Genomic DNA, 16097 nt, shown 5'->3' on the forward strand with positions numbered 1-16097 from the left:
CTGTATTATATACTGCTACAGCTTAAAGATCAATTATAAAAGGGCTTTTGTGCATGTTACATTAAAATAATATTTATTAAAAAATAATTAAAAAAGAAAAAATATTTATTATTTATAACTGTATTCTGGGAACTGTTCTGAATATTTCCCTTTATGAGTTCATTTTATTGTTATGGCTACTATTATTACTCTAATGAATAGCTACTATTATTATCCTAATTTTATAGGTAAGGAAAATTGAGACTCCAACACATTAATTTGTTTCAAGTGACTTAGCTTGTGAGTGGATTATACCCAGGCAGCCTAGCTCCATAGCCTCCTAATCTCTATGCTCCTTGAAATATCTTTGTTGCTATTGTTGTTTATGAAAATCAGCAGCCGTGTTCTTTAAAAATGCTTTAATTTTAAAAACCTAATTTTTTAATGGTCATAATTTTGTTGTATGGTTTCCCTGAGCAGACTTAAATATCATGCCCTTTGGGAAAAAAAATTTTTTTAATACAGAAAAAAAAAGAATAGTGAATCATGCACTATTTCTTCAAATAACACAATAGCTTTATATTGAAAAAAGAAAACAGGATGTCTTGATTTATGCATCTGCTTTCAAAATTTGTGTCATTTTATGAATCTTGCAAAACTCACTTAGGGAAGGATGTTTGCAGCAAGGCACAATTCTTCCTGGGTATAACAAGAGAAAGCCTGACTTCATTTTCTTTACTGTGAGATAGGGCAGGCTCTTTTGTGATGCTGGAAGCATTGTTAGTAACCTATTTCGGTCATACCAACTACTTGAGTATTCTCATCTTCATCCAGGGGACCCTTGACAGGGATGAGAGAAAATACGGCACCAAGAGTTTCCAGCTTTTGCTGAAAACACCACTTGCTGAAGGAAAGTTACAGATTTAAAATGCAAAGAATTTCATCCTTCTCCTAGCTCCGTAATTGATGACACATTTTTCTTTTTTGTTTTTTTAAATGGAAGTATGGTTGATTTACAATGTTGTGTTAGTTTCAGGCGTACAGCAAAGTGATTCAGTTATAGATAGCTAGATAGCTAGATAGATAATGTCTATTCTTTTTCAGATTCTTTTCCATTATAGGTTATTATAAGATACTGAATACAGTTCCCTGTGCTATACAGTAGATCCTTGTGGTTCATTTTATATATAGTAGTGTGTATCTATTAATACCAAACTCATGATGATATTCGATATTTGAAAATAATATAGGAAGAAATATAGTGTTAGAAATGGTCACATCATGAAGCTAGTGTGAGCCCTTAATGATATTATAATGATGTTTCTAAATGTTTCAAAATATACATTAACTTGTTGTCAACATAAATGAGTAGAACAAGACTGTCTAAATATTTATGGTGTGATCGATGCCTTAAATAAAAATACGCTTAGCACAGATTCTCACAACACCGTATGAGAGCCTGTCATGACACCGCATTGTAAACAGTATTTATGTGTCTGTCTCTTACTCCCTATAAATTCGTTGAGGGCAGAGCTCTGGTTTTGTTCATTTTCATATCCTAAAGGAGGTCTACATGGTATCTGTCTTGCATTATGCACTAAAAAAAAGTATATGCAAATACTATATGGTATATATATATACCATATATATATATATATATATATATCATGGTATATGGTATATATATATACCAAATATATGCATGAATGATGAAAGTCAGAATTAATTCAACAAGTCTTCATCATGAATACCTACTACATGCCACATGTTTTCACAAGTTTTTGTTTTTGTTTTTTTGGCCACACGGCATGACATGTGGAATCTTAGTTCCCCGACCAGGGATAGAACCCATGCCCCCTGCAGTGGAAGCATGGAGTCCTAACCATTGGACCACCAGGGAATTCTCTACATGCCACATGTTATGATAGGGGGCACAAAGATGAATAAGTGGTTCTATGTTCTTTGATGACCTCCCAGTCTGAGGAGAAGAAAATATAAATAATTGTACTGTATGGTGGGACATATGCTATAAAAGATGTATGGAGCATTGTGGGATTACAGAGGCACTTGGAGTAACTGTGATGGACAGGACAGGGAGGATTTCAACAGAGGCACTAAGCTTTTTTAGGTAGAGACGGAAGGAGGAATTGTGCTAAATAAGGGGGTTTAGATGGTGGATGGAGTAACTACTGACAAAAATCTTAAATCACTGTATGTTTGAGGAACAAAGATTGATATTATTAGACTTTAATTTATTCACTGTAATATTATGTTATAAATGTATTGGTGTTCTATTATGTAATACATACTATGAAATCATTACAATTATAAACACAATGTATCTATATATCTTTTATTGAATGACAATTTTCTTTTTAAATTGAAGTTCCAGTTACAGATGTTTGATATTATTTGTTCCACATCATGGGCCAGTAAAGACAAATGCTGTGAACTTCCTGGCCTGGTAAGAATTCTTCTTTCGTTATTTGGTCTGTTCTTTACCGAAGTTTTCTAAAGTTATATTTAATTTTCCCTGAAAATGAAATGCTGTTTCACAAAACTCATGTCACAGATAATTCTTTGTGATGATGATGATGAAAATTAGAAAGAGATTAAGAAGGAGGTGTGTCTGAAATCAGCAGGACACACGCGGTGGGGAGCGACACAGCTCCACAGAGTGCCTTCTACAGAGTCCGGATGTTCCCAAATTTCAGGTTCACTGAAGCCTTTGGTGTCACAATAATGTTTTTCATGGCACCCCTGAGCCCAAAGAAATACCTAACAATTCCATACATAAGGTCATTAGGTCCAAACATCTTCATAAGTCTTTACATCCTAACAACTCAGTAGCTGTATGAAAAAATGATAAACATAAATTGAAAATTTTAAATGATGAACTTTTTTTTTTTTTTTTTTTGCGGTATGCGGGCCCTCCCGTTGTGGAGCACAGGCTCCGGACGCGCAGGCTCAGCGGCCATGGCTCACGGGCCCAGCCGCTCCGCAGCATGTGGGATCTTCCTGGACCGGGGCACAAACCCGTGTCCCCTGCATCGGCAGGCGGACTCTCAACCACTGCACCACCAGGGAAGCCCAAACTTAGTTTTAAATAACCACAACTACTTACTAATGGGATGTGTGTGCCTGTGGAGAATGCACTATTTCTCATGTCTTGGAATCTGATCAGACATCACCATTCTCACTTCTTTTTCCACATTGATTTTCCCCATGGTACTTGCTTTCCTTCATAGCTACTGGTGAAAAACCAGATTTGCAAATATATGACGTCAAAAATCTAGTGTTGAAGCTGTGAACTCCCTCGAGCTAGTCATTCATACGAAGTCCAATGGGTGCCGAATATTGCTGTTTCTCTTAATTCTTTTAAACACTCAGAGTGCCCCTGTGAGTTTGCTGTACTGCCCCAGGCCATCTTTCCACACAGTTTGGGAATCATGGTCATGATCTATATAACCTATGCAAGGCTGCTAGAAAAATAAACTTTTCCTCATTATTAATACCAAGTGTAATTCACAGGGAGGGGGTACCTGTATATATAAAGACAGATTGTTCATAATTAAGGATCTTTAGGACCAGTGAGCTGAAATGTTGACCCTGTTATGGTTGGACAGGCATCATATCTTAAGAATTCAACTGGGAGAATGGGCATGGGGAAGACTTTATCAAGTCTAAAAGATTTGCTTTTTTTAAGACCTTACATGAGATCACATCATCTGTTGCAGGCAGTAAATTCATGGTGACTATGTTTAAGAAGGAAATAACTTTTTTTTTCATCAAAATAAGTTTCCATTAAACTGTGGTGAGGAATTACATCAGAGACACTGTGATGTTATGCTTACGGGCAGGTGGATTGGAAACTGTAAAGGGAAACACTCAGAATCTTATGGAAAATGTGATCACCACATCTCCTAGGAAGGACCCAGCCCTTCTCAAAACTTTCTTTTTCATTTCTATCACTGAAGATGTGTAAATCCCGTGGTAGAAATACATGGATGGAGACACAGTCAACAGCCATGGCGAAACCATTCCCGAGTCTGTGGTCATAGGAGGTCTGCTGTCAGCCTAATGTGGGGGGATCTTTCAGGATACTTAAGTTTGTATTTCACTCAAGCTGCCCAAGATATCAGGCCAGATATGTTAGCAGGGTTTTTATCCTGTAATGAGCTGAAACTTTTAACTATCGTCCAATATTTAGCGAGAAGCATATAAAGGCTCTTGGCTCAAAATTTTTGGGTTTCTGCTGTGAATATTTCAGAGACTGAGGTCATTTTCATCTTGATAATTTAATTATCATCTGTGCTCTATTCAGCTCTAACGTTACATTTCCCCAAGGTCTTAGAAAATGAAGCTCACTTTCTCTCTATCCAAAGGGACAGATGAACCCTTCAAAGTTCTGTAGTTTTTTATCCCAGGGAAGACTTCTTTTTAGCTGCTACTCCAAATGTGACATTCACAAATCATTCAATAGCCCTTAGCAAGTGCTCTGTCTTGGTTTACACTCCAGTAACTCATTCAGATACATTCAGCCTGGTATTCATCATCTATCTTGTAGTGTTACCTGGCAGCAAAATTCTCCAAGAGGAAATGACCTCCTATCCCAAAGCTTTAGATTGATGCTGTGATGTTTTCTTACTTTCAGTCACAGAAGGTGAGCAGTAGTTAAAATTGTTACAGGGATGATGTGTTTAAGCACTGTTTTTGTTTTCTTTTGTTTCTTTGTTTTAGTGTAGATGCAGTTGTTTTGACGGACCATTCCAACAAGTTTTCTTTTATCCTTTGAAATGGAAAAAAATGTTGTAACACAAAGGAAGTGTTCAGGACCTTTAGTCCATAGAGTACTACTCCTCCAACTGAATTAAATAGTAACCAGAATTTTTTTTTTTGCACCCACTTCTGCCTTTCTTTCTTCACCTGGATTCCCAAGCTCATTTTATCAACATCCTTTGATAATAATGATGATCTAGAGAGCCATTCATTGTTTCTTTCAAGAAAAGATTTTGTGGTCAGGAGAGAATATTCTCTGCCTTTCTAGACTAATGCTCACTTACTAATTTTTTTGAAGTGTCTTAAAGTGTTTTCTTTGAGTCCATAAAGCCATTTGTATAGACCATCTTGTTAATAGTTATGCTATTTCTTTTTCTCCTCAGAGGGATGAAGAGACCTGCCCAGAGCTTCCACATTCCTGCTCCTGTTCTGAAATCAATAAAGGGGCTCTGGGACCAGCAGGCCCACCGGTAAGTATTGCCTAGTTTGAACTTAAATTGTTCTTCAATAATATTTATAACTATCACTTTTGCGTGTCTGTGCCCATCACTGTGCTAAATACTTACTCACTTAATCCTACAAGCAAACTGAAGCACAGAGAGGTCAAGTAACTTGCCTAAAGAACACAGCTTGGAGGAGCTGCTCTTCAAATCCAGGTCTCTGTGACTCCTATAGATGATGCTCTTAACTGCTGCAGCATACTGTGTCTCACAGTGCTATCTATTCAGAATCTTCCCTTTGAAGTCCTGTGGCTTATTTTCAGTGTGAATGTTGCCAACATTGGCCCCCTGCTTGTTGCTGTAAGATTTGCATACATCCCCTCTGCCCATTCTATATCAACATTGATAGTGAAGGGAGGTTTTTCAAAATCACTGGGAAAAGTATCCCATGTGAGCATGAAGTTCTCCATTACTGACTGGAACTTCATACAGAAAAGAAGGGGGCGGGGAAAGGGGAGAGGAAGGAAAAAGGAAGGAAAGGGGAGAGGAAGAGAGGAAAGGAGAGAGAGAGGGAAAGAGAGAGAGAAAGAAAACATTTTTTTCTTATAAACATTATATATATATATATAGATTCATACATGTAAACATACATGTAAAAAGTAAACATAACCTTTTCTCATTTGGTCAAATACTACAAAAGGAAGGGTTTTTATTGTTGGTGTTGATGTTAATTTGCAAAATCATGCTAATTTATATCATATTTCACTCAAAGAATACATTTAAAAATTCTTAGCATAGGTTGGTAACTGTCTATATATCTCTACAAATAGGTCTTTAAAATTTTTTTTATACAATTTTAAAGGTTATTTTCCATTTACAGTTATTATAAAATATTGGCTATATTCCCTGCATTGTACAATATATCCTTGAGTCTATCTTACACCCAATAGGCAAGAAAATATTTTTAAAAAATATAAAATGTATATAATTGCACTCTCTGGGTCTTTGAATTGACTGTGATAGCTCTTTTGTAATAAGTCTAAATACTTACGTCTAACCTGCTAACCTGGGGTTATCAGCGGTTCTTTAAGATAAGTATGATATAGCTGGTCTTTGGTTAGGAAGTGGCAAATAGATCAAGGCAGAAAGACAAAGAAAACAGGGAGAAGATGCAGGAGCACATGAAATCCAGACCTTGCAGGAGGAATGTTCTGAGGCGGACCTGTGCTTACACGTGACTTGCTGTTGGCAACCGGTGCGGTCAGCACGCATGCGTAGATACCCCTCGCTGACAGCTGGCGTGCAGCATGGACATTTGCTCCAGGTCGGCCCCACCAACATAGTTTGTCTTCATTTGTGTAGCACACTTACCGAACTGAACAAAAAGGAAGAGAACCTGCTGAATGTATCTGGAATATATCCCATCAGTCTCTCCTTTATCTTTGGCACATAGAACACTCTTTCAAACTCTGGCCGTAGACCCGAATATTGATACTTTTTTTTTTTTTAACAAAAGACTCTTTATCCCAAAGAAGCAAATGTGGAGTTAATGGTAAAAGCATTAAATTTAAATAAGACTAGGTAATACATGGAGCCTCTATGAACCTCCATTTCCTCATGTATAAACAACACCCACCTCTTGAACTGGTATTGTGAGGAATACACAGAAAAATATGTATCAACGTATTTTGTGTATTATAACCCATTGATCAGATGTAAGGAGTTGTCTTTAGTTTAATCTGAGAATTGAAAACAAAGATTTATTTTCGACTGTGTGTGGCTTGCTTTTTTTCATCCCAAAAACTTTATCAAGGTTAATCACATTGTTTAGTTTATTCGTTGTACCTTCTGTAAGGAATTCCACTATATAAACAAGAGTTTATTGACCCATTACTGTGGAGTATTTTCCTACTACAGTATCATTACAGTGAATGTCCTTTGTATGTCTCTTTGCAAGCTTGAGTAAGTGCTCTTGCAATAACACTTAGAATTAGATTTGTTGGAGAAAAAAGAAGGTGCATGTTCAACTTCACGAAAAAACCCCAAATTACTCTTCAAGGTGGTGGTCCCAATATCCTCTCCCACACACTCTGTATGAGAGGTCTAGTTGCCCTGCCTCTCACCAGCACTGTCTGATGTTGCCAGGTGTGAGAGCTTTCACTTATGATGACTGTAAAACTGTGTCCGTGTTCTTTTTTTTTTTTCTTGGTACGTGGGCCTCTCACCGTTGTGGCCTCTCCCGTTGCGGAGCACAGGCTCCAGACGCGCAGGCTCAGCGGCCACGGCTCACGGGCGCAGCCACTCCGCGGCATGTGGGATCTTCCCCGACTAGGGCGCGAACCCGCGTCCTCTGCATCGGCAGGTGGACTCTCAACCACTGCGCCACCAGGGAAGCCCCTGGGTAATATTTCTTAGTGGAGGCATTTACTACCCCTCCCATAGCTAAAGTGGAAAAAACATCTTGATCCTCCACCTGCTACTGAGACTTCGTGTTGTTGTTCTAGCTCATTCAGAGGGCAGCCTTTCAAGTTCCTCAGCTTTAAAGGATGTTTCATATTCTATGCTTCCTCCACCTCTCACAGGTCCCAGTTCACATTTCCTTGCCTTGTGTGGGCTATAAAATACACATTTTCCAGCAAACCCACAAGCATCTTCCCCTTCCTCCCCCAAGGCAGCCTCAGTGTACGTGCCTGCTGCTCTGGTGTTTTGTTTCTTCTTCATTCCTGGTATTTAAGGTTTCAGTTCTCTTAATTAGAATAATGTTTATTTTATTTTAAGTAGCATTAATAAGCTTTTTTAGCTGGAGGGTTATCAAGTTTTTTCATCTGCAGTGCTGCTGGAACAAGTTACAAAATATTTACATATGACCTAAGAGTCAAACTTCATAATGAGAAAAAAAGCAGCAGAGAAGTGAGAGAGAAGGGTTGAGTTCTGACTTGGAGAGAAAGAGAGGTAAAACAGAAAAGCTACTGACATTTTCAAATATTTAAAGTATAATAAACCATTGAAGAAATAGTATCCCAAACAATATGCAATAAACCCCGTCTGATGATTTAACATAGTCGTGATTATTTTCTCACTCAAGAATTTACACAGTGGTATTACGTGCCAATAAAACTCTAGAAAAGCCATAGGAAGCCATGGGTGAAAGAACCATATTTCTTTTGCCTAGACTAACCCTTTCTTATTAAAAGGATAGAAGTTTATATCCACAAACATTTGTTGGATTCTTGTCATCTACTCCATGATAAGGTTTAGGGGTAAGGTGGAAAATAAGTATAAAAAGGTTCCTGGATTTATAGACATGGTACATCGTGTGTGGATATCTGTGAGCCAAATTGCCACATTTGGACAAAACCTTCAGTTAAAAACCAATCATTTGGGGCTTCCCTGGTGACGCAGTGGTTGAGAGTCCGCCTGCCGATGCAGGGCACGCGGGTTCGTGCCCCGGTCCTGGAGGATCCCACATGCGCGCGGAGCGGCTGGGCTCGTGAGCCATGGCCGCACAACAGGGAGAGGCCCGCATACCGCAACAAAACAAAAAAAACAATCATTTAAGATGAGCAAACAAAATTAAAGAGGTGTGCCAGAATGGGTATGTTAATTGGGATGCATTGGGCTTGTTGCAAGAAACAGAAAATTTGACTAACACAGTGGTGTAAATCATTGGGGCATTTGGACATTTATTGTTTGCTCAACAAAAGACCTAAAGGTAGATGATCCCAAGCAAATATGGCACTCAGCAACTTTATCGAGACCCAAGCTTGTTCCAGTTTCCAAATATGCTTTCCTTAGGCTTGCGGCTTCTTGATCAAATTGGCGCAAACCAGTTAACATGACCATTCCTGGTTTCAAAGGAGGCTGAGCAAGCAAATCTCTGTCTTTATAGCTGGAAAAATGAAAGGAGTCAGAGAAGACTCTTTGATAGTCAACCAACAGTGTCTGCCACAGTTGGGAAAAACATTTGCATCATCTATAACAGTTAAAGATGTAGCATCCAAATATATGAAGAATTCTGTACATTAAAGAGAAAAAGACTTGTAACCCAATAGAAAACTGGGTGAAGTATATAAATTGTTAGTTGTATTGAAATAAAATGTAAATGGACAAATGTTATGAAAAGATGCTCAATCACAGTAGTTTTAAGGGAAATAAAAATTAAAATAGGAGTAAGGTATTGTTTTTACGAGTCAGGTTCATAAAAATGCAAAGTTTAACAATATCAAGTGCTAGTAAGGTTTAGAGAAGCAGAGACCCTCAAACTCCTAGCAGATGAATAAATTGGCACAGTTTTTTTGGAGCACAGTTTAGCAATATATCTGCCTATCCATTAAATTTCATTGAAAATTCTACTTGATGATATGTTAAATATTAACATTTGTACTTAAATCTTAAAGTTTGTACTCAGGGCATGTATGAGGATGTTAATTGTAGTATCGTTTAGACAGCAACAAATTGTGGGCAAAACTCCTCCATTTCCAATAACGAAAGAATGGTTAAACAAACTATCCATTGTACAGATAACTGTGCAACTCATTTAGAATAAGTTAGTCATGTTATGGAAAAACATATTAACTCAAAAATATATGTAAAGTGTTCTATCACATATGCAATCTATATATATCAAAGAATACCACAAAAACACTAATAATAGGTAATATTTTCTATAGATACACATACATAAAACACAATTTTTTAATTGTATTTTAAAAGTCTGGAAGGTAAGCAACCAACTAATATTGATGGGGGCGGGGGAGTGAATTTAATTGCTAAACTGGAAGAAGCCTTAGCTATCACCTGATCCAGTCTTTTCCCAAGTGATGCAAGTGTTTTGCTGATGGTACACAAAATGATTTTCAGTAGTCATGGACATAGCAGGAAATCAACTAGACTCACATAGTGAGAAAGCTATTCCATTTTCAATGATCTTTTCATCCTTCTGCTCAAGTGAAAGCAATATTCTCAGACTGGTGCCCATATGACCCTTCTAATACTTACCCATGCCCCTTTTTAACAAAGAGCAAACCAATTGCTCACAGACTTCACTAGGAACAAAATCTAGCTAAATTTACCAACATTATTTATAGCATATTTTTAGGTTTATCTTATATTCTTAGTAAGTATATAAGAATACTTATATACTTACTAAGTATTATATAATACTTATATACTTAAGTATCTATATGTTTTTCCATCTACTATAGTACATAATATTTGCTTTCAAAATAGATTTAAGTGAAATATGAGTCAATTAAAAAATATTCAGTGTATATTTGCATATATGTATGTACACATATACAAAGCATATGTTTACAAAGAATGCATATACACATATATACATATTTATTATGTATGTACATATGTATGTATGTATATAAAGAAAATGCTATTAAATAATAGTACAGGCAGTGCATTAATATGACAAAATTTTGAGGGGAAAATGCAAATACCTGAAGTTTCAGAAACACTAATGTCATTAGCTTTTTATGGTATAAATAAAGAAAATTAAATTGTTACTGTTTTATATGCTTTTTACAATTTAATTAAATAATTTAATCTCAAAGTCTTGGTATAGGACATGCATAATTTTAGATTAACAGTATATTTTTATTATTTGCGTCATCAATAGCTGTACTCTTACACACTCAATTAAAAGATCCTGTAGCTTTTTTTTTTTTTAATTTAAAGGGATTTTGCATAGAACGTTTGCTCAAATTGTGTAATCATCAGCAGGAAAAGGTGAATCTGGGGGGTAGATTTCCCGTTCAGGATCATGATGCACATACACCATTACACAATGTGTTGGCCTTTATACAAAATGAGAATTACATAATCCATATTATTAAGTAAAATGAATGAAATATATTGCTTTCAGATTTGTCTTTGTGCTAATACTTAACATCTGTTTGCCAGGGTGGTCCAGGACTCCGAGGACCAAAGGGCCAACAGGGTGACCTGGGCCCAAAGGTAACGTTCTTCCTCCCTCTCACATCACTAGCCATAATGTAATTTTGGAGTTAAGTAATATTCACCCTTCGCAGTTTAAAGCTCCTTATGTTTTTATGAAAGTTGTGTTGAAGCCTTTCCCCTTATTCTTAAAAGCTTGTGTTTTTTCATCAAAAAAAAATTTAGTAACTTAAGTGAAAAGAAAGGTTTCTGGGTAAGAAATAGAGTGTCAGTGTTCCAAGTGGTTTAGTTGCTTAGGCAGTTCTTGCTCATATATAGTCTTCTTTTCCTCTATCTGCAAAAAGATGTATCGAGGGAGCACTGAATCACAACTAGGCAGCAGTCCTCCAGGTAATTTCTTAGGTTTCAGCCTCCTCCTTCTCCCCTCCCACCAGGTACTGTATAATCAAACACACAGCTCTATTTTCCATTCTCACTGCCCAAGGCCATCAAATGTGGTGGTTCAGGTTGTACACTGTACAAAGGCACCAACTAAGAGGACCAAGTTGGTGCCAATCCATGTCAAGGTACACATTTTTCTACTTTGCACAAAGGTGCCCTAAGGGTTGGCAGAAGCCCAGCCACTAATTGAGTTCAGGCCCCATCATCCTGTACCTGGCTTTTGGCAAATCTTCTAATTGTTCTTCTGGCTCCAGTGGCTTGATTTTTTGATTGGTTCTTCACATCTGCCCCCAGATTCATTTCTTTAAAGTTATACTGGATCACATCATACTCTTAAAACCTGCAGTCATGTGTGATTGCTTTGAGAACACAATTCACCCTCCTTAGCATGACATTCAAGGCCCTTTATAATTTACTATCTCATTTTCACCATGTTGCTCCGAATCATCGCTCCAACCATCTTGCTTGACTTACTGCTTCAGTATGGTGACTTATTAAATTTGCATAGTATTTGTTCATGGAGAAGAGAACATTGCAATGTTGTTTTACTAGAAAATTGGAAACAAGTAGAGCAAGGTAAGAGCAAATGTGGAGGGTGGGGGCAGGCTTACAGGGGAGAAGTCAGTGAAAGAAGGCTGAAGATAATTAATCAGGTACTACGCAGCTCAAAACTCAGACCATAAGATATCTTCTTTTTTTTGTTTTGTTTTATTTTTTGAGATTGTGACACATTTTCTCAGGCAGATACTTGATGTCTTGGCTCCATCTCATACACTACAAGGGAGGCAATGTCTTCAGTAAACGCAGACGAGTGCCCCAGAGATAGATAGTTCACAGTAGTGAAGGGGGAGAGACTATAGTTCGGCTGGATGGTGTGAACCTTCACAAACCAAGAGGGTAGTCTTGTATCATTTATATCTTTTGGGTTTGTTGTGGAGTGTGGGCGTCTAGTTACTCACATAATTGGCACAATGTTCCTATTTATGTAAGCAAAAATAAATAAATGAAGTTGCAGCAACTACTGTGTGTTTACTCTTTTGCTTTACTGATGACACTTTGCCTGGGAGGTGGATCATCTGAGGCCTGGTGTCTTGTTATCCTATGAGTGTTTTATGTCATAGGAAAAATTAGTTAATGAAATAAATTATAAACGCCGTAAGTAGAAATATCTGGGTAGCAGATATTTCTGGGTACCAGAGGGTTTAACTTACCTTTGGGATGACTTCTTGCCTTCCAGGGACCAGATGGCCCTCGGGGTGAAACAGGCCCTCCGGGACCTCAGGGTCCTCCTGGACCCCAAGGACCAAGTGGTCTGTCCATTCAAGGAATGCCTGTGAGTCGTGTGTAAACATTCAGATGGGTTTTATTGTTATTACTTCTCCATGAGTTATATAGAATGAACTTTTGTCTTCTGTGCCTTGATAATGATCCTCAGCCTCTTCCAACCCCTAAAAATAAGAACTGAGAACTGAAAGTAATAATTGAGACTTCATTCATTAGCCAATTTTTTGTTCAACGAAGGGGGTCTTTTACAAACAGATATGTGCCTAGGGAGTAGGTAATTTGTCTATAGAAAAGAAAGCAGGGCTTGACATGTATGGCCCTTTTTCTTGTTTGACTAAGTCCTTAGGGGGTATGATAAAATCTAGAAAGTGACAAATGTTATACAAATTTAAGTTATTCATTTTGCATTTGTAGTAATTGTGGAAATAGCTTCATGAAAGCCTTTTAATTATGATCTTTATCTCAACAGGCCTCAAAGTGTGGTGCTCTGAGTTTTAGATTATAGACAGTATACTCTCTACAGCCACATTTTTTTTGTATAAGTTGTACCAATGAAAACAAATTCAATCCCACTCACTGATTTTCAGTGATCTTACTAGACGGATCTAGATTTAAGGAATAAAAGCCAATCTCTGTCATTAGTATTTGAAGCATGATGCTGTTAAGCACATTTTTAGCAATCTTTCTGTGCATATGATTGTGTCTCCCTAGCTAAGAAGTCTTTTCCAGAGTTATTTTCACATCTTAGCAAGCATTAACATGCCAGTTTGTATAATTACTACCACTATTACTACTACTAACTATTTGTTGAGGTCCTGCTACTTGTCAGGTACTGTGTTTGCTTTTCCATTCTTATAAATTTCTGGCCAAAACAAAACAAAAATATAGAGAGATATAAGCTTTAAAATCTAAACTATAAATAATACTGAAATATTCAACTCCCCTCACGTATTTACAGTATGAGCTTAGCCATATCAGACTGTATACACTGTGTTTAAACTATTCTGCTATATAAACGTTCTGGTCTGTAGGCATGCTTACCTAGGTGGTGTAGCTTATGTGAAAAGTGAAATACGCTGTATTTGGATGTTAGTGTGAAAGCAATTTAATGTTGGAAATGTTAAAAGAGTCAGTGGAGAAAAAGAAAAGACTGAGAATTTACCTATTTACCTATGTGAACTTAATCCCACGTCCTTTTGGTTGTTCAGGGAATGCCAGGCGAAAAAGGAGAGAAAGGAGCGACTGGACTTCCTGGCCCACAGGTATTACTTTTATTCTTTTATTCCGTTGCTCTCAGCTCTAGAGCTTTGCCAAGAAGAAAGAAGACTGTAGCTTCTGAAGTCAGTTGTGATCTTGGCAATGAGTGGTTTCTACACTGAGGACCATTAGCGTGTATTCGTTTACTTCAGCCCCCTCTTAGGTCCTACTGATGCTCCCCTGGGTGAGCCCTGGTGGGGGACACTTCTTTTCCTTCTGGTGAATAACTTCTGGGTTCTGAATGCTCAGTCAGGAAGGCCTCACCTTTATGCTATCGGGTTTGTTTGGAGGCCTTGATTTATTTCAGGGAAGCTGGGTGAGAGGGTAATTGGTTTCGATAACTTGATAACTCTGCCATTTTCCTGTCCTTGCTGTATCTAGGGCATCCCAGGAGGTGTTGGTTCACCAGGACGTGATGGCTCACCAGGCCAAAGGGTAAGGACTTGCCCAAGGTTGCTCGTTAGCACAGTAGATTTCTCACCAAGTCACTCTTGCTGTTGGCAAGTTCTATGCAAGGAAGGCAAACCAGGTGTTTTTTTTTTTTTTCTTTATTTTTTCCTCCCATCTATCTGCATTCTACCAATCCTGCATCTGTTTCCCTTAACTGGTATTCTTCCATGTCTATAACTTTCCTCAAAATCTAGAAACTTTCATCAAACCTTCCCAAATTAACCACACCTCTTTCTGAATGTTCCCGTAACCTGAATATAGTTTGCACTGAATAGTGTGCTTTGGTCTAACAGATTTTCCAGTTGTTTCAAATTCTCAGGGAGCAAACCTAAAGGAAATCAAGAATCATATGAATTGGAATTTAGTAATTATGACTCTCTGTAATATTCTCCATTTATTTAATATGCATCAATTATCAATTCCTGTTCAAGTGGACAGCAATAAAAGAAAGTATAAGGATGGTTGAGGGACGAGTTAACAACTAGAGTTTGTTTACTCAACATGTCTTCACTGAGCCAGGGTTGAGGTTCTTGTCCTCAAAGAGTTTATAGCTTTTGGGGGGAAATAGAACCAAATAAGAAACATATGCTATAATGGGAGTATTGACAGAGCCCTGTGGGAGCGCAAAGAATAGATAACTAAGCCAGACTTGGAGGGTGAGGGAAAGCTTCCCAGAGGGGGCACCATACAGACTAGATTTCAACTGAGAGATAGAAATTAGCCAGATACATGAGGAAAGGAAAGCTATTGCAAGTAGAGAGGACAGCCTATATGGCATATAAAGGAATGGAGTTGAAGAGAAGGTGGGGCATTTCCATTTCTGAACCTAGTTCCGTATGGCTGGAGATTAGACTGCAGTGTGTGTGTGTGTGTATACGTGCACGAGTGTACACGTGTGTGCACACAGGTGTGGAGAGATTGTCAAGAGATGAAACTGAAGTGGTAAAAACAAACTCACAACAGCTATCTTTTTTTCAGACCAAGGATTTTGAGCTTTAACAGGAAGGCAACAGGAAGTCATTACATGTTCAGCAAGGGAGAGAGGCTGGTCTTCCTTAAAAGGACACTGATGTAGACATGTGGGCAGCTGCACAGTTTCTCTCAAGACTGAATTATATATAGTGTCCACCACTTAGATCCAATCCAGTAAAGGACAACACATTTGGTGACATTCCCTGGTATTTCTGGGGACAACTAACCCACTAGGTTAGCAAACGATTGACTGGAAGACACACTTCTCTACTCAAACAAGGCTGCCTTTAGCTATACTGCTCAAGAATAAGGAAATCATTTTTTCTATAGGAGTGTAGGTGTGTGAATTTAAATTCCTTCCATGTTGGGTGGTTTTTTTTTTTTTGGTTTCACATCCAGCTTTCATTTGCTTAAAATCTCAGTTTAGTCTCTATCTATCAAATGGAATTAGTTTGTAAAGCATGTCCAGGTGAAGGTATCTAAAAGAGGCATTCTCTAAAAGTTAGATTTATGTAGGTTTCTTGTACATGTGGAAGGAGTGTCTAAAAGTATTTGTATGTTTTGGCAAAGGGCTTAGGCTAAAATCCT

General features: G+C 37.8%; 1 protein-coding gene across 6 annotated transcripts in view; it reads left to right on the forward strand.

Annotated features, from left to right (window-relative positions):
• COL14A1 (collagen type XIV alpha 1 chain) overlaps positions 1 to 16097 on the forward strand; it is a 267412-nt gene that overhangs the window by 198729 nt on the left and 52586 nt on the right. For all 6 annotated transcript variants that reach the window (XM_073794695.1, XM_019932069.3, XM_019932070.3 and 3 more), the window contains 6 exons: positions 2366 to 2443; positions 5142 to 5228; positions 11112 to 11165; positions 12784 to 12879; positions 14039 to 14092; positions 14469 to 14522. In XM_073794695.1, coding sequence (XP_073650796.1) covers positions 2366 to 2443; positions 5142 to 5228; positions 11112 to 11165; positions 12784 to 12879; positions 14039 to 14092; positions 14469 to 14522 — 423 coding nt within the window. The remainder of the gene's footprint in view (positions 1 to 2365; positions 2444 to 5141; positions 5229 to 11111; positions 11166 to 12783; positions 12880 to 14038; positions 14093 to 14468; positions 14523 to 16097) is intronic.

This window comes from Tursiops truncatus, chromosome 17 (assembly GCF_011762595.2).
Source record: "Tursiops truncatus isolate mTurTru1 chromosome 17, mTurTru1.mat.Y, whole genome shotgun sequence".
In the NCBI taxonomy this organism is placed as follows: Eukaryota; Metazoa; Chordata; class Mammalia; order Artiodactyla; family Delphinidae; genus Tursiops; species Tursiops truncatus.